A 25,496-nucleotide genomic window follows, 5' to 3' on the forward strand; every position below is an offset into this window, starting at 1 on the left:
TTTGTGTACCCTTCATTCTCAGGCCCCTCTTGGAAAGTTCGCTCTTCGTTGTAAATTTGCATTTTTTCCTGTACATTCTCACCCGTGTGCTGTGTTAGATTTTGTGTTTGTGTACCCTTCATTTTTAGTCTGTGTAATGTTATATTCTGTACCACTTTTCTCTTGTAACGTAACTAGCTCTATTGTACAGTAATGTCCGCGCTTTATAAAAATGCACTAAATAAATAAACAAAATATAAATTAACAGTCCTGCTGCACTAAAACGTTCAGACAAGCAGGAGGAAATTACAATCCCTTTCTTAAACCCGCTTCATGTTTCCACGTGAAAATGTTCTAACCAAACCCGTGACCTTACAAAAATGAGAAAACGTGCCAAGTTAACTAAATAAAAGGATAACGCTAATAAAATCCACAGCTAAAATTATTTTGCAGACTGAAATCTAGCTAGATCTTTTCTTACACCGCGACTTCATCCATCAGAGCAGTTAGAACGAGAATAACGTTTGTACACGCAGCAGTATGGCGCCCAGGACAATTACATTCTGGATTGAGAAGTCAGCGCTCTAGCTTTTCATTGTTAGAGCGGATAGCGCCGAGAACGGCAAGGAGTGTTGGACACTTAATGATTTGGCATGAGAGGCGTGACGAACACCAATCGAATCTGTCATTAAAAATCACATGTGCCTAGTTCTTTTATTGGTATCCTTGGGGCTCCTGTTGTGGCCCCAGTGGAACTTAAGCTATTGACTACCAGTAACAGTTGAACTCGTGATGGAAACCTGGCTTTTGCCAGTAGTTATGATGGCGGCGCTAGCTTCCGCTGACCCCAAATGACAGCTGTGTGTGCGCCCGGCGCGCATTGACACGCACACCCGGCGGCCCAGGCTTTGTGTGAGGCCCCTAGTATAGTTTACTGGGAGTTTGTGGAGTTGTTTCGCTGGGCGAAGCGGGGGCCTGGCGGCGTCTAGCTGCCCCTGCAGCCCGGCTCAGAGGAGCCATGGCAGTGCCTAGCAGCGCGCCCCTCTGCAAGGAGGGCTGGTAAGTGCTGAGACCCTTAAAGAGCTTTCCCCACACTGCAGTATGTACACAACGACTTCTGTGTTGCAAACATATGTTACCCACATTCTGGGATGTAAATACATCGTGACAGATCCAGGAGTCTGAAGAGCAGTGCTGTGCCCTTTGGAGAAGTGTGCCTGCCTGTTTGCACCTATATGCTTTGTCCCAGCGGGAGACAAAATGCGAACCGTCTTTTTCTGTTACCAGTACTAACTAAAGTAAATAAATACGACAAATGAGGAACTTGACATATTCTCTGTCCGTGTTGAGCTTGTGAGCTGTTTCTTTCAAGCTGCTTGTGTGTTTGTATTAAAGATCCTATGTGCTTGTGCTCAGTTGTCTGTATTAAACAAGCGAGTGCTCACGGGTCCAATAAACTGCCTGTCAGTGTGGTCGGTGGGTTTTGTATTAAGTGAAGAGGTTATGATTGTGCTTTGAGGTGCTTGCATAAGCGTGCCTGGTGAATTAATGATTTGTTGTTGTTCCTGAATAGCATTTATGTTTGAGTTACTACAGGAAGTAAACACATGAACAAAGTACGGTGCATGTTCCAGCTTTGACCTGGAAGTGCCTACGTTCAATGATTTGTTTTGAAACGTGCTCTATTTAAAATCATATGAACAGCCAGGAACGGTTATAACAATGAATGGAAGATCAGCTACTAGTTTTTTTTCCTCCAGTGCTATTTATTCGCTTTCCCATAACCGGCAAGTGGATTCCATGATAACATGACAGTTGCCGCAGTCCATAACGTGTAGGCTTCAGTTGCAGGGGTGGGGGGTTTGTATTTTGCCTTAAATATAGACCTAAAACAACGCGTGTAAATACCTGTTGGGATAAAGATGTTGGACAGACTTCAGGTTTCGCACGTGACATAGGGGCATGGTAGTTTTGGGTGCTCTTGTGATTTGGCCGTCTTAAGCAGAGTGTTTAGTTTCAACTTTTAAGTTTAAGTGCAGTCACTTCAGCCGCTGAATTAGGGCTCAACTTGAAATTTACATGGAAGTGCATTGGACTAGATCAGGGGTCTCAAACTTTTTCTATAATAAGAGCTATTTATGTTCAACGAAAATCTTCCTAAGCTACTGATGTTAGTTATATGATGATAGTTTTTGGATGGGGTGCTCACTATTAGCAGTGATCACATCAGTGCATTAGGCATGGTTGCCTGCCATAAAGTAAAATAGTACTATCAATTTTGAATGCATCTACATGGGTAATACAAAACACCCCTAGCTACAACTATCCCAGCACCACAATCATAATATAAGTAATAAATCTCTCTAACTTAAATATATTTTAAATTATTTTTCTAAATTAATCATTTTTCTCCAAACATCATCTTATGAGGTCTGAAATATATTCAAATTTTCATTTCGAACGCATGCTTTTTAATTTTGGTATACAAATAATAATTCAACCAAGCAAAAGCTTCTAATTTAGTAGTCTGGGCTGCACACCTGAAAGCTTCTCACAGGTAGCTTGAGAGCTACTGGTAACTGATTGTTTTGTTCATGCTATTCTATGTTGTGCTTTGTGTGACAGCCTCTTTCACTAAATGAATTATATAAAGACAGGGTATATATAACCCTTAGTATCTCTGTGGTAATGTCAAGTACTATGTGTAGACTAGAAAGAAAAAGGAATGTTTTTACATTCAGATGGTTATGATTTAAGAAATAATTGACTTCACCCAACTGAACTTTTTGTAGACTATATCAACAATACCCAGGTTCCTGAGGACACAGGGTTACCCCATTGACCTTATTTGCCTGTTCGTACTGCAGCATCAATGCCACAGCTATTGTTGGAAACCTTCCAGCGGAAGGATTCCACTACACAAGCATACCAGCCGGCAGCAAACGCAGTATTTCGTCCCAGTTCACGTTGTTTGTGAAAATCCAAATCGCCAGTCTCTGCAGCACAATGTGGGTTGAGAAGGTGGGCAAGATAGGGGCTGCCCCTGTCCAAACTTTGGGCAATTATACTTGATTGATTCCTGGTTTACACCCCTTGACATCACACATTTGACAGACCACTCTGTCCCATTGGTCAGTCCCAGTAGGATGAGATGATGTAGTAGGTAAAAAGTATATAAATCTGGAAGAATTAGGTAATCCATTACTTTGCATTTTCCTTAAGACCACTGTTCTTTAGTTATACGATTGGTTGTGACCCTTTAGGAAGTAGTCAAGTCCATGTTCTCATCCCAGTGTCAGGTCTTTCCCAAGCATGTGCTCTAGAAAGTAAAAATGTTGTTGCAATTCCAGTCGAGTGAGGTACAAACATGAAGGGAATCATTGAGTGTCGGAGCACAACTAGAAACTTTATGAAAGGTTCCCATAGGCTTCAGTCTATTCAGTTCATAAGTTCATACTAGGAAAGAAAAGCAGGTTTTGAGGCCTTCGTGAAACAGTTTAGGCACGATGGAATTATGCTAAAATATGAATTTCACATTATTGGAAGCCATGCATTAGTTCTTCAATCAGGCAAATGAATGACTCACATCTACATCATTGTAAGTATAAAGTACCCCTGATAAAAAGTTTAACACTTAATTATTGTTTTGCATACTAATTTGCGATTTTCCTTTTCACGTTATGGGTTAATACATCATTCAAGATTCAAAAGCACCTTCAAAAGAAACACCCACATAGCACAAGTTATTATAGCATCTATTTTCTCTTCAATGTCAGTGCTCACATTATCGTTCAAATGTTAACCATTTTTATAACACATAACAGTTTTATTCTTTTCATAGTATTTTCTGTTATTGTTTATTACATTCATTTAAGCATAAAGAAAAACATATAATTACATTTGTTTAAGTTTTTGTTAGTTTGTTTACTGTTAAATGTCATCACAATCCTACATCTAACATTTTGCTTGCTTTTACGATGCAGTATCTAAATCAACCTTCATGTGTGAGTTTTCTTAAACATGGTAACCTAACACACATTTTGTCATTTTCGTAAATAAATGTCACAATTCAGTTTTCCAGGGTGAATTCATAGAGATAGACGAAAGATAACATACATGCTCTATGAAGAGAAAGATTGAGCTGGTCCAGTTGCATTGTTCTATTTGTGAGTTAACTTGCACGGCTGTTTCTTGTGTACATTTATTGTGAGAGAGAAGCTTGTACTTTTGCACTCTATCTTTTTCTCATTATATTTGTCAAGAAAATTCCACTACTTCTGCCTCCTGTACTGTATCCATTCTTATGATAAAATAAGCTTGCACTACAGATGCCTCTCTGAAGCCACCTGGTGTGTAAGGTAATCATGCAACTTGTGTTGTCTGTTCGATGTGGGAGAAGTTTGCTTGCTTGCAAGTCTCTACAGTATATGATCTGCGTACTCTGCTCCTTGCTATATTGTACATTCTTTTATTTCTGGGAAGCTTTCACTTCTGTTTGATAGTTGTACCTGTTCTGTTTGTTAGGGAATCATGCAATACTATTGTCCTTGTACTATGTTTGCGGGAAGTTACAGTACTCCAGCCTACGGTGTAGTTGTGTGTAAGGAAAACTTGCACTGCTACTAGGTGTTCATTTCCTGCTCTATGGGTGTAAGGAACTCTTGTAGTGTTACTCTTTCTGCTATAACTGTTCTGTGCGAATCATTATTGTTCGAAATGGGGTTTCTGGTTGGCTAGGGTATGCACCTCAGGGAGGCAGAACCCATCACTCTAGTCAGGGTAAGGGAGTTACACACACAAGATAACCCCTGCTCACCTCAGTGGTAGCTTGGCAGAGCAGTCAGGCTTATCCCAGAGGCAATGTGTAAAGTATTTGTGCAACAAACACACACAGCAGTGAAACACTAGGCACACCACAAAGGAGACAAAGTAGTATATAAAAATATCACTTGTATTCTATATAAAACTCATAGACCACCATTACGTAAATCACTTTGCACCAGGCAATGGTCATAATAATGCATAGATCACAAACCACGTAAATTAGTTTGCCACTAGGCAATTTTCATAATAAAGCATGAATCATAAATCACTTTGCCAAATAGGCAATTGTCATGAAATCACATGTAGTGCACTGAAGTAAATAATTATAAGTTGCACATGTCCTAAAACATTGTGAAAACCTATAACACCACATTCAGTGCATCCTCACTGTTCATATGGTGCAGTTTCTGAGAGGGGTACTCGTCCCACTATCATGGGCTGGTATAACTGGCATAACCCACAACATTGGGACATCAAACTCTTTGTATTATGCAGTTTCTGAAAATCACAGTATTTATCATGGTGTTATTGCCAGGAATGATCCCGCAGCAGTTAGTTCCCGCATCAATCACTGCAAACGACAAGGCACAGGAGCCCTTGTGCTCCACTTAGGTGTAATACGGTACCCGGGCACAAGATTGAGGTACCTGTCTTCATATTACACTTGCTACGGTAATAAACCAAGGGCGACCGGGCTCCCTAGCACGTCTATTCTAGGTAGTGCGGTGATTAAGGCAGGGCTATAACCCCTTGTCCGCAACACTTCCCGGGTCGGCAGCCTACAATTGTGCGGAGCAGCTGTTCGCGAACACGGTGTTCTCGCGCTAGTTAGCGTGATGGGGCTGACGTCCCTGTGGCGGCCGCATGGAAATCCAACTCCGTGCCCTTGTGCTGCTCGACATGCAGGTGTCCCTCTGGCAGCCCGGCCTCGAAGCACTGCACTCTAAGCGGTCCTATGTTGTCCGGGAAGCAGCTGTGGCTCACTTTTCAAAGGCTGGCAAGACACGCAGCTGTTAGGGCCCATAGCGGCTGAGTTGTGCACTACCAGCGCACCAGGGTTGCTACGGCAACCGGGAGGATCGCTTCGCTGCTGACAGCTCCCCACTGTGCTCGGCCGGGAGGCGCTGATCTGGTAGCAAACAAATCCAGAGGAACGCGGCCTCAGCCGGTTCCTGTGTTGCTGTATGGCGCGGTCTCCTTCTCCAAAGCAAGGGGCCGTGCTGGAGGGGGATTTTGTGCTCTAATGATTAGCCTACGAACGGTCTTTTTATTGTACAGTGAACCCACACCTCGGGCTCGGGAAACTGTAGTTAGTGTGCTCACCCTGTGCTAGTTTGAAAAATAAGGTGAAGAACACGGCGTTCACCAAGTGCTTACTTGTGGTTTGTTTCTCTCTTCCCTTTTTTTTTTTTTTTTAGCACTTGTTCCGCATGGAATGACAAGCAAAGCACTACGCATGCACTTTGGGAGGAAGACAATAAAGTACTCTTACAGGCTTTCTTTAAGAAAAAAAAGTGAAGAACAGTCCAGTCCATCTCCTGCTCCATGCAGGTTCTTTGTAAATCCAGCAAGTATTTTTCCTGAAGTCTTTTGTATCCCTGAGACTTCCACCAGGAGGCCAGCACACACAGACCCTTGGTGATTCTTCACAAGCAGGATACCACAGCAGGTCAAAACGAGTCAGCCCTTTTCCATCACCAAAGACAGAAGCAGCAACTACAGACCAACCCACCCCTCACACAGAAAAGGCAGAATTCCTCACACAGTCCTTTTGCTCTTCTTATTGGCAGGGTGCTCTTCTTGCTTGAAGTAATCTAAAGTTTTGGGGTCAGGGCCCCAATATTTATACCACATTTTTCTTTGAAGTTGGTACAGACACGTTCAGCCTGGCTTAGGCCAGGTTTACCACAGGTGGTGGAGACAGCTTTGTGAGAGGCAGTCACAGTCTATTCAGGTGCAAGCAACAACTCCTCCCACTGTTGTAAATGCAGCCAGGTCTATTTAGCCTGGCTATGAACCACCCAGGAAAGGTAGGGCACTCCTAACCCCCCCACCCCCCACTTCCCTGTGTCTGTCTAGTGTGAATGCACATACCCTGCTCCTGTCAGTCTAAACCCAGACATGGAATATACAAAAGGCAGAGGCACACAGGATGGTTTAGCAAGAAAATGACCACATTCTAAAAGTTTCCATGTCAATACGGCCTCCTTGACCCCTACTTTCAAATTAACATTGGGATTAGGATTCATGTTAACAATTGTATATATTGGACAGGATGTCTGGACCTTGTAAATTCATTAGGGTAATTACTAGAAGGCACTGTTCCAGGGTCGGTATGGTTGAAAGTCAACCAAGACCGTACCTCAACAAGAGGAAAGTGAAGAGGAAGGGATGGATCTATCTGTACGTGGTCTAGGATGGGGTACTCAGGATGGGGGGGAGACAACAAAAGTGTCTCTTGTTGCCCTCACACACCCCGAAGGATGTCATGCTTCATCATCGGGCAGTGCTCCTCGTCGGGCCGGCGGTGCAATGCCCTACGGGTCCCCCGAAGGGTCTCTTTAGCGGAGATCTTTTAAGAGAGCTGCCGATTGGTGCATGCGGGTATGTGGAGGGGGAGTGCCAGGGTCAGTGGTGACGGTAGTGTGTGCAGGAATAAAAATACCTAAGGGTTACCTGGGAAGCTAATTTAATAAGAAGGTACCCTTGGTACACTAAAAAACGTGGAAAGATGTTACTAATCAAAACGTAATGTGTCAGTAGTAACTGAAGATACAGGTCAAATGGTCGACATGTTTCGCGCCTTTTAGTGGTCAGAATGATCCATGGCGCTTCATCAGGACCAGTAGAGGTGAAGAGTGTGGGGAGAGGTGCCCAGACTATGTGTAGTGGGGGGGGTAAAATATCACCCTCTCACTCGGCAATAAAGGGGGGGGGAGTACAGTGTCTCCTAAACAGGTAGTGTGTGAAAAAAGGAGTCTGTTGTGCCCCCTTTGCGTTGTACCTAGACCAAAAGAAAGATAAAACAAAGAGAAATGCAGAAGTTAAAATACATATGCGGACGTGCCTTGTCGATCCGCATAAGTACACAGTGATTCGAGAAATCACATATTTACACTGAGACAGTCATAGTATCATGCACCTGGAGGCCCAGGCTACTCTCAAAGTTCTGGAGAAGCGGGCAGGCGTGGGTGTGGTCCCATGCCAGTCAAAAGATGGTTGGTCCCGGGTCCCGGAGGCGGTCACAGAACCCAGCTGGAGACTCGCTAGGTAAACTGCTGTACCCCGCGGGGCCCGGACACCTCCACTTGGCTGTGCAGCGGGCTCACCTGGCGTGTCGTCTACCAGGCCAGTCAAAAAGACACGTGTGTTGTGTGTGTAACTAGATTCGTAGGTTCAACACGAATGAAGTGCGCTAAGAGTAGTCTTACCTATAATAAGAGTTGGAATTACTCCTTGAGTTAAAAAGCGGCGTAGGAGGCCCACACCATCTAGGGCTGTAAGTCGGAAATGATGCGTATCAGCAGGGAATACCCAGAGGGTAAAGGAAACAAAGTGGAGCGTTAGATTTACTTACATCGTTGCCAAATGTATAGCAGGATAAATGCTTACGTTGTAATCTGGGTAGCTGGATCGCCTCGAGTCATACTCACGGGTTGCTCAGGTGACGGCACTGGAAACCTGCCCGGTCCAGACGCCTGCTCGGAGGTGATTGATTTTGCCTAGCCCATGATATTTAAAGACTGAGCCCCGTGATTGAAGGAGGTACCTATTTCCGGTTTCGACGGCACGATGAGTCATGGGAGGCCGGAGCTGCGCATGCGCGGTGAAACAGAGTGTTCCAGTGTTCTCTTGTGCATGCGTGATTAGGTGTTTTGGCGCATGCGTATTGTCTGTGAGGTGTGTTACTACGCGCATGCGGGCCGTGAAGTGCTTACCATGTGTTAATACCGGAATAGCAAACTAGACCACACAAGTAGGTGTGTCACTGTGAGCCTATGGCCGGTCTACCCTGCATGTTGCCAAGTTTGGGGGTGTGGCGGAGTATGGGCGGGGCCAAGTGATAACTCGCTAACGTGTGCGGAAGGTGTAAATGTCCCATCCTTAACCGGATAGTGTTTAGAATATAGCAGTATCTCCTCATAGTTGGTACGGCCCAAAAAGGCCCGGGAGATACACCTAAGAGCTATTGAGACGAGCGTTGGTCTAATCATTCAGTTGTTTGGCTCCTAGCCGGAGGGACGATGTACGATGGATTACACATTATACATGCATACAAAAATGACAGTATTAGAGCTCGGTCCATGGGATATCGTCGTTGAGCCCCTGGGTGTCTGTGTGCAGGCGGTGCACCCAGCGTTGTTCGCGCCTAAAGAGCGACTCGCTAGTCCAGTTATTATTGGATTCCAGGATGGTCCATTGGATCGCTTCACAGGGGTGCCCTTTTTCCAGAAAATGGTTCGTCAATTTTGTGGCTGCGCGGGCTCGCCTGATGGTACTCTTGTGTTCACTGATCCTTGTTTTGATGGGTCTGGTGGTCATGCCTACGTAGTAGAGTTCGCATGGGCACGAGATCAAGTATACACAATTAGTGGTGTTGCAGTTCGTGTGCTTCCTTTGTTCCCATTTTAGCTCACCAATTTCCAAGACTTTCGTGTGTCGTGTTGTGGTGCAGGCACTACATGAGCCACACGGGTAATGCCCCTTCACTGCTGGCAGGTCCCACAGAGTGTTCTCTCTTCTCGCTTGTTTCTGGCGTGGCCGTGTATTAATCAGTTGGTCTCTTAAATTACTGGTTCTTTTAAAGGCAAAACGAGGTGCTGGGATGTTTAGTGCATCACTGTTTATGATTCTCCAGTTACGGTTGATGATTCGTTTGATTTTGTTGGAGAGGGGGGTGAAGGTTGTGACGCAGGTGATCACGTTATTGGTATCGGGCTCTCTCGTTTCCAGGAGGCCCTCACGAGTGTTGTTCCTAGCCCGTTTTTTTGCTTGGTTGATTACTTTTGCTGGATAGTGCCTCTTCGCCAGGTTCTCAGATAGGGTGTTGGCTTGTCTGTCAAATTCCTGTAGTTTGCTGCAATTGCGCCTAATCCTGAGAAACTGGCCGTAGGGTAAGTTTTCCCGTAGAGCTTTTGGGTGGTGGCTCTTAAAACTCAGGAGGCTGTTGCAGTCTGTCTCTTTTTTGTACGTGGTGGTGTGAAGTATCCCATTTTCTAGTTGGATAGATAAATCCAGGAAAGGGATTTTCTCGTCACTGGAGGTCATAGTGAAGCGTAAATGGGGGTCCTGATTGTTGATCCACTCGAAGAATTCCAGTGTCTTAGATGCCTGTCCTCTCCATAGGATCAGCACATCGTCTATGTACCGTTTCCAAGTGACCAGGTGTCGGTGAAACGGGTTGGCGTCTGTGAAGATGTGGTTGGTCTCAAAATGTGACATGTACAATCCAGCCAAGCTCGGCGCAAAGGTGCTCCCCATGCTGGTGCCTTGTACCTGGTGGTAGATGGTGGTTTTGTACATAAAATAGTTGTTGGTGAGAGCAAGGGCAATGAGGGCCGAGATGAAGTTTGCCGGTGTAGACGTTGGAAGTTCCGAGTTTTGTAACAAGTTGCTTACCACTTCGATGGTTGCCTCCTGCGGAATATTCGTATAGAGTGCTTCCACGTCCAGTGTGAGCAGTAAGTTGATTTCCTCGGTGTTTTCATCATTAATGGTTCGGATGAGGTTGAGCACATCTCTGGTGTCTTTGAGGTAAGCTGGAGTAGCCTGGACCAAAGGACGCAAAAAGAAGTCACTGAACTGGCTCAAAGGTTCCAGAAGGGAGCCTATCCCAGATACGATCGGACGGCCAGGGCACGGGGTTACCCCCTTATGGATCTTAGGTAGAAGATAGAAGTAGGGCATCCTAGGAGATGGATTCACCAAAAAGGCTGCTTCTTTAGATGTAATCCATCCCTCTGTTGCTGCTTCATTGACCAAGGTTCTGATCTGGTTCAGTAGCCTTGAAGTTGGATCGGTCTCTAGAATCTCATAGTACTCAGTCTTGTAAATTCATGCCACTTATGTTTGTCCTATACATATTTCACCAATGATTTCACTTAGCACACTTTCTTCATTTAATTCACAATGGTCACTTCTGTTATGCTGAAATACGTCTATGTATTTTAACAGCCATATTTGTCTTTTTTGTAAATAACAAAGGAGTAAATAACTCAACTTCTTTGCAAATCTTCCTTCTTTGGTGTGTTCTTGACATTTGTTTTTGCAATACTTTGATTGCACCTTGATTATTCTTGTTGCTTTGATATTAAATACACATTAACTCAGTTAACCGTTTGTTTGTTATCACTTTCTAAAAGGGGCATTTTTAATAATATAAAAATCATCTTTACTAAAAGTCATATCTTTAAATTCTGAGTTCAGAAAACCTGAACTCCATTTCTCCATCTTGTGCCAATGGAAAGTTATGCTTATAAGATGTAAAAGCAACTCCCATGTTATCCTGTGGGAGAGATATCCTTGCAATATTGAAAAACGAAATGCACAGTATTTCACTCTCAGGACATGTAATAAACACCAGCACATGTCCTACCTTTCCCCCCACACTGTACCCTGCCCACAGGGGTACCTTGGGCCTACCTTAGTGGTGTCTTATAAGTGAGAAAAGGGATTGTTAGGACCTGACTTGCCAGGTCGATATGGCAGTTAAAAACTGCACACAGACACTGCAGTGGCAGGTCTGAGAAGCCTTTAAAAGGCTACGTGTGTGGATGGCACAATCAGTGCTGCAGGCCCACTGGTAGCATTTTATTTACAGGCCCTGAGCGCACACAGGGCACAGTACCATGAACTTAGTAGTAAATCAAATAAGCCAATCGTGGAAGCCCAGTCATAACACAATTTACTTGGAGAGCATATGCACTTTAGCATTGAATAGCAGTGGTAAAGTGCCCAGAGTCCTAAATTGAACAAAAAAATAGGTCAAAAACAGGAGGCGAAAAAGCAAAAAGTCTGGGGGTAAATCCGCTGAAAACCCCAAGCCTAAAAAAGCTTAAACAGCTTTTGCCTGCACCCCCTTTGTTAATGAAATATGCATTGCTTATGCCTGTGCTATACTTGCTGTTTGAGGGGAAAAAATAAGTGATGGTGGAATGTTTGAATTCATCTTAGCCACTTTTAATTACTTGGGACTGTATTCCAGTGCATGCCGTTTGCCCACTGTGCTACCTCAGACACGAGCAGGACGTATGCAAATCAGTCTTGGTTCTGCTCAAATAGGACCAGTCCAACCCAAACTGCCAGGACAGGTCTCTTACATGGAATTGCTTTAATTCATTTTTGCATGTGTACGTGACAAGGGAAAAAGTTATTCCTTTGCTGCAGCATTCCTGTGGCTGGTAGTACACTTACTCTTTTACGTTATGTCCTCTCCCTAATCTGTACTTGTAAGAATTATTGCACTGCTGTTGCCCACGCTGTATACCTTCCATTTGTGTGTGAAGTAAGCTTTTACAGCCGCTCACTGTGCTCCGTGTGCTGTCTGAGAAATGCTTGCACTACTGCTTCCCATGCATCATCTGTTCTCTGGATCTTAGAAGTAGTTAACCTTGTTAAAAATAATTATGTTTGAGACAATTAACTTAGTATACAAGTAACAATTTTTAATATGGTCTGCAGCTATTTTGACTTCAATGTTGTATTTAAAATAATTCTCATGATTACAGATTTTTCATGTAACAGGCGTCCCAGTGTAATCAAGTGTTTTTAGTTCTGGCTTGACAGAGAATCTTCGACCATTACTCCTTAAAAAAAGCATACAGTAGTCTTCAAAGGAGTAAACCTCTCTCAACTCATGCTATTGTCCCTTTGGTGTATAATTCCACAGCCAAGGAAGTGCTGCCTTTCTAATGTGAGCGGGGCTATTTTACATTTATTTTCATTACATTGATATCCCTTCCTACCACAATAACAACCTATCAACACCATACTACCACCTCAGCACTACTGCATTATTAGCCTACCACTGGCCTACTCTCCTTCCATCCCCCCACAACATCACTCAACCCCCCCACGACTGTACTACAATCTCCCATAACCAAAAGATACCTCTCAGCAGTACACAATTGACCAGCATTCTGAAAGTACCATACTTTCACCCATCACAGTACCACACTCCATCAAATAAACTACCACCTCAAATAATCAAAACTCCACCCTACTACCACTGTACCCATATAGCACTATAGTACCACCACAGGCCACTGAACTATAATTGCACACAACTATACTATCAAACTCATGATGGCAGTACCACCACTATATAACATCCCATAAAAACCACACTCCCAGTAACCCCTCCATTCTCAGCAAAACGGAACCAACCCACAGTAGCTCACTACCAACCCCAACTTACTTATGCCTACTACCCCTCCTGGGGTATAGGCCATCAATCAGGACTCTCCAGCCACCTCTGTCCTGGGCTTTTCTTTCCATCTGGCTTCATGTGCAACCCATCTCCTTGTAGTCAGCCTTGAGGCCTTGGGCCAGGTGTTTTTTGGCATTTCCTCTTTTCCTTTTCCATTGAGGTTTCCAGATCAGGGCTAACCTGGTGGTGTTGGGCTTGCAAATGGTGTAACATATCCAGCCTCAGCTTCTTTTCATGATTTCTGTTGTCATAAGTTGTCATTGCTAATGTGTTTTGGCCAGCAGATTTGGAGGATTTGTCCCACATATGTTGATGATGGTCTGGACTTTGTTGGTGGTTAACTGTTGTCCTCCAAGTTTCTTCTGAAGGATCGATTTTATGTTGGTGTTAAAAAGTCTGATCTTGGTTTGAAGCATTAGTTCTTTAAGAGCTCCAGATCTTTAGCTGAATGCAGGTAGCCCTCGCTTTGCAAATTCTTGCCTTGACGTCAGCGTCTGTGCCGCCCTGCTTGTCTATGACACTGCCTAGGTAGGTGAAGGTCTCAAACGGCGCATTGCCTGCTAGAGAGACGGCAGTTGTGCTGGCCGTGTTAGCCTTCAGGATCTTGTTTTTTCCCCTGTGGATGTTGAGGCCAAGTTGTGCTGATGTGGCTGCCACATTACCCATCTGCAGATGCAAGAGAAGAAAGGCATAGTAGAGTAGGGCCAGGTCGTCTGCAAAGTCAAGGTCGTCAAGCTGCGTCCAAGGTTTCCACTTGATCCCATTTGTTCCCCTTGCTGTAGCTGTCTTCATGATTCAGTCTGTGGCCAGCAGGAAGAGAAAAGACGAGAGCAAACAACCTTCTGCAGGATATTGTCAGGTCCTTCTGCGTTCCCATGTCTCAGATGTTTGATGGCTTGCTGTCTTTCTTCCTTGGTTGATCTGCTGCAGTTGATTGGCAAGTCCTTGTCAGCTGGCTGTGTGTCTGGTGGAGACTGCGACACAAGCTAGTTCAGCAGTTCTTCAAAGTGCTCCACTCATCTTCATTGTTGGCCTTCGTTACCCATGCTTGTCTTCCCAGCTTTGTCTTTAACTGGTCTTTTTGGCTTGGTGCATCTGCTGGAGAGTTTCCTTGTTATGTCGTAGAGTTCTTTCAAGTTTCCATGGCTTGCTGCTTCTTGGAGTTCTGTGGTAAAACCATCAATGAATCTTCTCCTGTCTGCTCTTAAGCTCCTATTTGCTTCTTTGTTGGTTTTGGTGTATTTTCCTTGCACTTTTGCTTTTTTCTGCTCTTGTACGGCTCGTGTTGACTGCAGCTTTCTTTTCCTTTTCTTTATTGGTTTTTGTGGAGATCTATCCTTTATGCTGGTGTTTCTTGGGACCCAGTGCCTTTTGGCAGGTTGATGTCACGGTCTCTTTGATCTTCTCCCACTGACTTTCTTCTGGGTCTCTATCATCCTCTAATTCTTGCAGGGCTTGAAACTTGTTACTGAGGGTGACTTATTATTCACTCCATTTGTGTGCATCTTTAATGAGGCTGGTGTTATATCACTGGTGTTGGTTTGTCTATTCAATTAATGCTTGCTTTATCCTGGCTACGACAAGTAGGTGGCCTGGCCCCATGTCTCCTCCTCTCATCACTCTCGCATCCTGCAAGGAGTTCTGGAACTTTTTGGCAATGCAGACATGGTCGGTCTGATTCTCTCTTGAATGGTCTGATGATATTCACTTTGCCTTGTGGATTCTTTTGTGTGGCAATACACTGCCACCTATAACCAGACTATTCAGTGCACAGAGATATGCTAGCCTTTCACCTTTCTTGTAAATGTCACTGAGGCCATGGTTGCTCATGACTTCTTAATACCCAGTGTTGTTGCTTCCAATATTGGCATTGAGGTTCCCCATAAGTATGCTGATGTCTCTCTCTAGGCGTTTCTTCAGGATGAACTGAAGTCTGTGTAAAACTGTTCTTTTTCCTCTTCTTTGCTGTCATTTGTGGTGCATAACACTGGATAACATTCATGCTGCTCCTCTTTTTCATTGTGTGTCTGGGACTATGGGCTTCCCATCCAATCAGAACTCAGCTGCCTGCTGGTGTTGGCATCAGTGCTACTACCCGAGTATGTGGGGGTGGTCTCTTCCTTGTGTCCAGAATATAGCAGCATTCCTCCTGGAGCCAGTCTTTCTATGTCTGGACTGCTTCCATCTGGTACCAAGCCAGGACAAGGTTGTATGTTTTCATCTCTGCTGCCACTTAGGCTGTCTTGCCTATCTCGTACATGGTCCTTACATTCTATGTCCTGATGGTGATGGTCTTGGTCGAAAGCAGGTGGATCAGCTTTGTTGTTTTCAGGGATCTTTGGCTTTCACCATAAAGCGTAATAGTTCTCCTCGAAAGAGATTCCACTCTCGCTATTGCGTATTCGGCATGTAAAATGCTAGTATAGCCAAGTTAAACAAGCATTGGCATAGCCAATAGGTCTCGCTTTTGGGACCTTATAAGTGTTTAGCCATGCAACAGTTGCATAACTAAATACTTATAAGGTCCCAAAAGCGAGACCTATTGGCTATGCCAATGCTTGTTTCTGTTTATTACTGCTCTGTAGTAATGGCGGCGCATGGGTGCCACCATTACTACATAGAAGTAATAAACAGGAAAAAAAACCTGGCTCACGGAGAACATCAAAGGGGCCGTGCGGCCGCGAAAGTCAGGCGCGCTCGCGCACATGCACTGTAGCTCTAGGCTACAGTGGTAGCACTTTTTTGAGTCCTCACAAAAAGTCTCGCCAGCCAGCGCATGCGCTGGGTCAGGCGAGATCTAAAAATGTTAAGAAAGAATATGTCTACCTAGGCCATCACGTACAAGGACAAACCATTGACATTCATGCCAACTGCCGCTTCTGGATGTCTAAAATGGCCTCTTTATAAAGAGCGTCACCAATGTTTAATTCAAAACTGGAGTAGTATGCGTCTGGTCACTGAGCACACCTAGACTTGTAACTAGGTAAAACTTTAGAGAGACCTTATCTATTTTCTTTGGTTACAAGGTTGTAACAGAGCTCTAATCCACAAACCGCTGCCCTAGACACAGCCACGACCAATGCCTTGTTCCGATTGCTGTAAATGGCATCATTTATAGCAGCCCGACCAAACCTCCAGCTATAAACCTGCTCCCTCCAGGCACATCATCCACTGCCGCTCTGCACTCTGAATCCCTCTGTCTGTCTGCCGACAACCGAAGTCCTGGGTATTCATAACGGGAGTGTTCTACCTTGAGGCAGCGAGAGGCAGCGATCCTTTGGACGAGCGCTTCCCTGGAGTACACACACTCCTCGTCGATGCATATGCCGTTCTTTAGGTGCGTCTCAGGCATCAGCTGTATCTTAAAATGTGGATCTGTGAGATACATGTCGCAGTGCAAGCTCGCGCTACGGAAATATCAGATGTAATCATTGTTTTCTAAGACAAATGCTGGTCTTGTAAACTCAACTTTCCTTGCAGTGACGTGATGCACAGCATCTCCTGGCACGTCTACACTGTACTCGCAACGCACCCCGGCTGGTTATTTTGTTTTTCTCGTTTTGGCCGAAAGATTAGCATAACATCAATCACCAGCTGCAAAATGATTTAACACTTTGGGAAGGCATCTGTCACCAGCCTGTAAAGGCGCACAAACAGAAGAGGGGCAGTTTCCACATCAGACTGAAGGCAGAAGGGAAAAAAAAGTAGTGCTTTCAAGCAGCATAAATTGAACAGCAGTGTAGAGTTCTTTTGGTAGGGCCAGTCGCCGTGCGAGGGGAACTACGCACACTAAGGAGGGACAAACACACTAATACACCAATGAAAAGGCTGCTTTTCTGAACGGCACAAGAAATAACCTATGGAAATTGACATGTGTCAAGAGCCCATGGATGAGATACTGCATGTCGAGAGACAGCGCATGCGTGCTGCCTAGGCCCGACCTACAACTCCGAATTGGTTCAGAAGATACTTCTGTTCACAGGTAGTGATTGAGCCTTCCTATCAATGTGCACCTGTGAATAGAGGCTGAGCAAGAGACAAGAAGGCATAGTCCTTCCTGATTAGCCTCAGCTGTGTTGAGTTTTGTCCAGATTCATTGCTTGGAAGATCAGCTGGAGAGCTACAGCACAGATCTCCAGAAAAGTGTTTAGGGAAAGTAGAAGCTTAAGAACTGTGACGTTCTCTATGGATTATTTGATACCTTGTCAAACACCTCTGCCCACCACTGCCTGCCATTCACTCTTATGACGGTTAAACACACTTTGTGCACAAATAATTGTCCAATAGGGTTAAACAGATCGCATGGCTACCGAAGAATTTGCTTATAATCAGCAACTGAAATTATTTATTTGGTAGGCAAAGAAATGTCTTATAATTTGTGATTCCGAAAAGGCCCATATACGATACACAATTTCCCAGATTTTGCCAATTTCCCTGGCAGACAAGTTGTTTGGACTCCATGGTGCAATACATGTTTTTTGTTATATTTGACTTCGATCACAGGCGTGTTCCAACTGTGTTTTTTTTTATTCTAATTGAAGCAGCATGTTCTGGTTTTAAATCAAACAAGAGCAAAGAATGCATTGTCAGGGTTAGATGGAGTCATCTTGTGGTCTTAACTTGTCTAATGGGGTGTGAGTTATTTGGGTTCCTGTGTTTACCAGCTACTGCAGTAGTAGTCATTTATTGCTGTGAACCTCAAAAAACATTTTTTTTTTTAAACGTTACCTGGGAGTTAAAGTGATTGAGGTTTGTCAACTTTGAATTTTTAGGATTGACTTGATCATAACCATCTCATGTTGTGGACATTGGAATCAGATATTCTTGAAAGCATTTTCTTGCTTTTTTGGTGATTGAAACATCTAATTTTAGATTAATTGCAAAATACCATACTGTTATGTGAGATCCACATAACCTCTGCGATCTTAGAGGCAGGTTTAAGTGTATCCCTAAGTGGAAAACCTATATTCTTCACAGTTAATTTTGTTATAATGTAAATGCTAGAGTGCTTACAAACAATCTGTTCTGTAGAGGAAACAATTCAAGTTATTTCACTGCTTGTAATGATCCTTTGTGTCTTTGTTGTATAATGAATGAACAATAACTAACCCATTAATTGTGTAACATTGTTTGCCAGTGATAAGTGAAAGTAATTACTGATGTTGCTCTTGCTCTGCACAAATGTTTTCAAGGAGATACATTGGATTCTCACATGAGGACTTGTAGAATAGCTTTTAAAGTCAACCATTGTTTAGAGCAAATCGCATACAATCTGTTCTGTATCTTCTTTCAATCCAGGAAACAATAAATGTTTTTATTTAGGTGTTAACTTGAACAGCGTATTGCCTTCTGTCCTCTTCAGATCGCCAAGTCTGCTGGTAGAGTTTTGTGACAGCAGTGGTTTTGATTCATCTTCTCGATCAGCCTAAGTAAAGGTAGTTGACCTGTGTGTACCCTTCTCGAACTGATGTTCAAGAACTTTGAAGAGTTATTCCAATTATGTGGTTCTGGTTTTTTAGTAAAGGAATGGTGGTCACAATGTGATTGTACTATGGAGCAAAGGCTTCTTTGAAGAATCTGGTGTCAGATTCTTATTCAAGACAAAAGGGCTTTACCTAGCTCGGAGCTGGTAGTTCCACAGACCAAGCCCTGCACCCTGAACCTCTGGGATTGTTTGATCTGTACCTGGGGGACTGGTCTCAAACTGCTGTTACTTAGCACTGCAATTAATATGTTGGGAGATGAGTGGGTGCAGAACTGAAATAACCAAAGGTTGAGTATTAATCCATTTTCGAAAAGAATTGTGTGCATGAGGGGGTTCTCAAGTATTCTTTGAACTGCTCTAGACAAGAGAATACTGTAAGCGAACAGCATGAACAATAGTCCTGTTATTGACTCCCCTTCAAGGAAAGGTTGGATAATCATCTAATTATTTTGGAATTTCAGAACTGCAAGTTTTGCGATGTCTTCATATATATTGTTTGAAAGAAAATACTCATGGGGCGAGCATGTTGCAAGATGATATAGTTACGTTTTCTTCTGATGTAAGTGCAGAGATGACAATATAACCCACCTAGTATTGCAATTTGTTAGAAATTGGGTTTCTGGTTGGCAGAGGTTAGCACCCTTTTGTAAGCAGGAACCATAATCCTAGACAGGCGAAGGCTCCACAAACCACAAATAAACCTGTGCTCACCTTCTGGTAGCTTGGCGCAGAATAGGAAGGCTTAATTAAAGAGACAATGTGTAAAGCATTTGTGCACAACTTCAAACAGAAACCCAGTGAAAACGCCACAAAAATACACCACAACAGGTTAGAAAAATAGAGAGTATTTTTTTTTTTTAAAAGACCAAAAATAGCAAAAATCCAAAAGTATTGTATTGTAATTGCATTTATATAGCGCTTACTACCCCTGACGAGGTGTCAAAGCGCCTTTTCGGCAGGTAGCATGCTACTCCGGGAACCATAGAGGATTAGTGTTGAATTAGTATAGTGAAACATGCAGGAAGTCAGGATTTTAATTTTTTAAAGTCTAAACAATAAAATAGTGCTTTGAAGCAATAAGCACTTACCTGGGATATCCAGTCGCGCCGGACTGGGACAAATTAAAAAGTTCAGGCCGCCTGCGATGGAACGTGGGCCAGATACAGGAACGCTGTTAGGCCTGCTGAAGAAAAGTACTTTGATGTAGTTGCATCATCGTCGAATAGGAGCGTGGTGCAGTCGAAGCGATGTGTCTTGTTGATCCTCGCCATGGCGACAATGCGTCCGCTCCAGTGCTCTCAGGGGCTGTGATGTGGAGTTCTCATCTTCGTCGAGGCGGTCATTATCGGGGTGAGCCTTTCATAGTACGGTTCTAAAGGCGATGCGTCAACGTCGATCTTTGCAAGAAAAGCGATGCATTGTTCTGGTCATGCAACAGGGGCAATCTGTCGACATCGATCCTTGCAGCGGAGGCGATACACCTTTTCCAAACCACTCAACGGCACCGATGCACCAGTTCCCCAGAGAATGTATGGATCTTGTTGAAGCAAGCACCATGACCTCACTTCCAAGTGTCCAGGACTGGGGTGGCACCACTTTGCAGGGCAGACTCAGACGGCAGAGAGTCTAGGTGCAGCAGGAGAAGTGTTGGAAGTATTTAATGTGCCTCAGACTTCATATCAGGAGGCAAGCCCTTGGAGTTACTCTGGGTTCAAGTGATGCAGGTCCAATCCTTCTCACACAGGCAGGGGAAGAGCAGGCAGCAGGGCAGCACAAAAATGCAGGAGTTCAGCAAAACAGTAGTTAAGCAGATTGGCAGTCCTTCAGCAGCACAGCAGGCCTTCTTCCTGGCAGAGTCTTCACAGGTCCAGAAATGTGCTGAAATCATGGTGTCAGAGGTCCAGTACTTACACCCAGTTGTGCTTTTGAGGTGGCTGAGACTTCATAGAAGGGTCTTTCAAGTGCACAGAGGTCCTTCCTTCATCCCCTGGCTCCAAACTCACTAGAGGGAGGCATGCAGCCCTTTGTGTGTGGACAGGACACAGACTATTCAGGTATAAGTGTAAGGCTCCTACCTCCCGGGATGGCCCATCAATTCACACCTAAACTCCCTTCGTGTGCGGCTGTCGATAGGGAATACACAAAGCCCAGCTGTTAATCAACCCAGACTGAACAGAGACCGGAAGCAGGCACCAAAAGGTTTAAGTAGGCTAATGACAACTTTGTAAAAGTGGCCTTTTGAGAACTGCAATTTAAAATCCGACTTCATCATAAGTTATGATTTTAATTTGTGATTCCAGAGACACCAGACTTGGAGGCCTTATCTCTTTCCAATTGGAAATTACACTTATATGGGAGAGATAGGCCTTGCAGTAGTGAAAAACAAATTTGAGTTTTTTACTACCAGGACATGATAAACTTAAGTGTGTCCTTCTTTTAAAAAACGCTGCACCCTGCCCATGTGCTGTCCAGGGCCTACCTTGGGATGATTATATGTATTAGGAAGGAAGGTTTAGGCCTGCCAAGAGTTTTAACTTGCCAGTTCAACATGGCAGTTTAAAAAATGCAAACACAAACTGTCTAGTGCCAGGCCTGAGACATGGTTAATGAGCTACTTGAGTGGGTGGCACAATCGGTGCTGCAGTTCCACTAGTAGCATTTAGTTTACAAACCATGGGCACATGTAGTGCACTCAACTAGGGACCTATAAGTAAATTAAATATGCAAACTGGGTATGAGCCAATGTTATCATGTTTAGAGGAGAGAGTACATGCACTTTACCACTGGTTAGCAGTGTTAAATTGCTCATAGTCCTAAAATCAACAGAAACGAGGTCATAAAAAGTGGAGGAGAAAGGCAAAAGGTTTGGGGGGGGACCCTGCAGAATAGGCCATTTTCCAACACAATTCAAGTGAACCCATATAGGCATAGGCGTCCTTTGATGGAATGTGCCATATTAGTTGCAAGAAAGGGTGTGAGAGGCCGCTGCTCATTTTTTCATTATATTAGAAGATGGTACCCCCTGTATCCGATTCTAGAATCCAGGGCTTTTTTGAAGTCTAAAGATTACTTTAGGGTATGAGCAGAGTCACAAATAATGTAATGGGGCTACCCACTAGAATTACGAGTAGTGCATCCCCTTGCCAGTACAGAGGGGAAAATAAAGCTCTTGCTGGTACTTTTACACTAGGATCATGAATGGTTGGTGATAACTAGCTTCCATTAGTTATTGCTTACTTATTGGTGACAGATCAACTAATAATTTCTCTACGACCTGCCTTCTGTGAACCTGATTATTTGAAATCAAACATAGGTCCTAAACTTTCTCAGAATGACACAATCTGCCTTGTAGCTATCCTTCTTGGTTAGACAGTGGTTGAGAGTAAAAAATGTATGTTGTGGCTTTTGATTTAAATGTTTCTTAAACTAGCATTTGCAAAGCCAAAACATCTCGGAATGGGTTGCCAGCCATTTAGCTTTTTCAGTGTTTGTTATTTTGTGTTCTAGATTTTGTAAAAATGTTTTTGCCGGGATGAGCTATTAAACCCTCGCCAATCTAAGGAAAAAAAAAGGTTTTAAAGTAAATCAATGTTTTGGTCTCAAAAGGTACACATTGATGTAGTTGTCCCTGGCACTGAAAGTGACTACTTTTATGTGTTTGTGCTCTTAGTGAAAGAGCAGAATACTATCACTGACAGTGTAGTTAGCCAGTGGCTGAAGTGGGCTGACTCACTGTCCCATGCTGTAGTGGACAGAAGAGTAATCTGAATGACCCAACAACAGACCAATAGATGGATAGGGCTGGCTGAAAGCCCCTACAAGTAAGTGTTATATATATATATATATATATATATATATATATATTTATCAAAATCAGAGGTCTTGGCTAAATTCTAGACTAACAAACAAGGGGTCAGAAAACTGATTTTTATGAGTACACTTTGTAATTGCTAGTGTTCCCTGGTAAAAACAAATCTATTGTGGACATTTTTGTCTTCAAAAACGTAAGTCTTAAATTCCTTCATACTTTCTGCAAGGTATTCTGGAGTGTCTGCATTTAGCAGTTTTACTTCTAATCTGGTTGTAGTCTGTTGCTCAATTAGCTTTATTGTAATTAATTAAAGTGGTGCACAAACATCATTCTTCAAGCATTAAGTAGCTATAGGGAATCAGATGTTATCAGGGCGAGCCATTTTTAGGGACTAATGGCTCGGTCTGGTGAAGGACTCCAGCTGATAAAGAAAAGGTGTTCTTTATCATTAAGAAAAGTGAAAAAACAATGAAGATGCCTTTAAATCTTGTTACATTTGCTATGCATTCAGAGACAGAGGTCAGATGTCAATTTGTCTTCTTACAAATTGTTCCTTATTTTACCCTGGATAACAGTGTTTACAAATCCATTTAATTTAGCAGTTGGAGAAAGTTAAGTGAACTGTCTGACATTTATGCTGTGTGCAATGAAAGGCTATAACATGCCAATTTTTCCCCCTAAAAACACATTTAAATACCTTGTAAGTGAACTATACAAATATTTCAAAAAATATTTCAGTAGTTGAGAAAGCACTTTTTCAAAATAATGTGATGGAAACAAATATTTTAATAGAATCAAAGCAAATCGGCACTCTGAAACAGAGCGCACGCGGTGATATCAAAAGAGGGGCCCCCTTGCTACAACAGAGGGATCCACTGCTGCTTGTCTCCCCATTTCCCTGTGCCCTGCCATCCACCATGGGCAAAGATAAACCTGCGGGAGCTGGCCTTAAACTGAGCACGTTAGATCACTACACTACTAACCCCGGAGGTGCTGGAGCATCATCGGCCACCGGTCCTGTCCTGGATAACGTAACACTACTAGAGGCAATTACTCAGTCGAGGGGCACCCTAGAAGCGAAGATTGGTGCTGTGGGCTCTGAGGTGTCCTTCCTGCGCCAAGACCTCCGTAATGCCGTAGATCGCATCACTGAGGTTGAGACCCATGTCTCTACTGTAGAAGATACAGTGTCCTCCTTCCAAAAGAAAGTGAACAAACTAACGGTGGTGGCGCAGGAGCTTGCATCCAGTGTCGAAGATGCTGAGGGCCATTCGCGAAGAAACAACTTATGCTTAGTTGGCATCCTGGAGGGCTGCGAGCGCTCTTCTATGAACTTAATCCTTACAGAGTGGCTAAAATCCCTTCTACCAGTAGATTCTTTGTCCCCTTGTTTTGTGGTCGAAAGAGCTCATCGGGCCTTTACAAAGAAACCTCCCCAGAGAATGCCCATGCCCAGTGATCGCCAAGTTATTAAACTACGCCGATCCGGACACCGTACTTCAGTTCGCAAGACTTCATAAAGACTGAATACTGTATGACTCACAACCAATAATGATTTTCCCGGACTACACCAGACTGGTACAGCAGCAGCGGCAGTCCTTTGTAGCAGCTAAGCGTAGGCTTTGTGAACTTAACATCTGCTATATGCTGCTCTATCCGGCCTGGATGCGAGTATCGTACAACGCGAAGACATATTTTTTCGACACCCCGGAAGCTATATTCGCCTGGTCCGATGAAACAATACATCTTAAGCCGCACACCCCGCTGCCGGCGGAATCCGACTCCTCACAAGGATTGCTGCTTAACAGACAGAAGAGAAGCAACTCGAAAAGGAGACGTAGATCTAGGTCTAATTGGAGGTCGCAAAATCGTGATTAAGTGACATAAATGTTAATCATTGAATACGACCGCTAAGTTCTTCAATCAGACCAGATACGGACCCCAGCGGCCCCGAATTCACAACCACTGGGTCACTTGATCTGGCTAGGGCCTTGTCACGTCTTGATTATATTTTTCTCTCCCAAACTACAGACACCGGATCATTCATTGTTCCATTTTGGCTAGAGGACTGTCGGACCATTATCCAGTGCAGCTTAGGTTAGGTCTGATATCCCGACGACCCCTACCACGTTGGCGAATGTCGCCCTGGCATCTTAAAGACCCGGCTTACCAAGAAGTCCTCCGACAAGCCATCACTGAATATGTAGCGATTAACATTGATACGTCCTCGTCGAAAATTATTTTATGGGAGATCCTCGCGCCCACGATTCAAGGGGTCGGCATCAGCTTTCGCTGTATACTCTGCGTCTCTCTTTCAACAGAGCGAATACATTGCAGGCCCCTTATTGACGAATTCCTAGTAGATATTCCCCCTAGCAAAATCTCAGATCAGGTATGGGACCTATTAGATGCCCCCATAGCCCTGGAGGAGGTCAGGGCGGCGCTGACGAACACCCACACTGGTAAGTCACCGGGACCTAATGGATTCCCTAGTGACTTTTTACTACCACACATGACCACTTTAGGCCCACACTAAATGAGGCCGTCTAGCAACATATACTGCCAACGGACTTGTGCCATGCTGAAGTCGTGGTGTTCCTTAAGCCGGGTGGCCCCCGACGATCCATCCTCATATCGCCCTATTTCCTTGCTCAACTTGGAGCCTAAACCCTTGGGCAAGGTGGTCCTGGCTGACCGTCTTCGTACTCGTATTCAAGATCTGATCCATCCGAACCAATCCGGCTTTATGCCACAGCGATCTACCCGACATTACATTAGACGGGAGCTGGACCCCCCCGACGGTTGTCTTGGCCGATATAGATAAAGCGTTTGACTACTTAAGTTGGACATATCTTTTTAAACTCCTGCGTGCCATTAATTTTGGTCCCGTTTTTTTAGCGTATATTCAACTATTATACACTGACCTCTCTGCCTCGGTATGGGTGGCGGGACACAGATCCTCCCCCTTT

The 25,496-nt window shown here is 44.0% G+C and overlaps 1 protein-coding gene across 1 annotated transcript in view; it reads left to right on the top strand.

Moving 5' to 3' along the window:
• The first annotated feature begins 579 nt into the window (after positions 1–579).
• Positions 580–25,496, top strand: part of TDRD3 (tudor domain containing 3) — a 681,208-nt gene continuing 656,291 nt past the window's right edge. The window contains exon 1 of the mRNA XM_085621988.1: positions 580–1,038. Coding sequence (XP_085478114.1) covers positions 998–1,038 — 41 coding nt within the window. The 5' untranslated portion in view covers positions 580–997. The remainder of the gene's footprint in view (positions 1,039–25,496) is intronic.

Source organism: Triturus cristatus, chromosome 8 (assembly GCF_964204655.1).
Source record: "Triturus cristatus chromosome 8, aTriCri1.1, whole genome shotgun sequence".
NCBI lineage: Eukaryota > Metazoa > Chordata > Amphibia > Caudata > Salamandridae > Triturus > Triturus cristatus.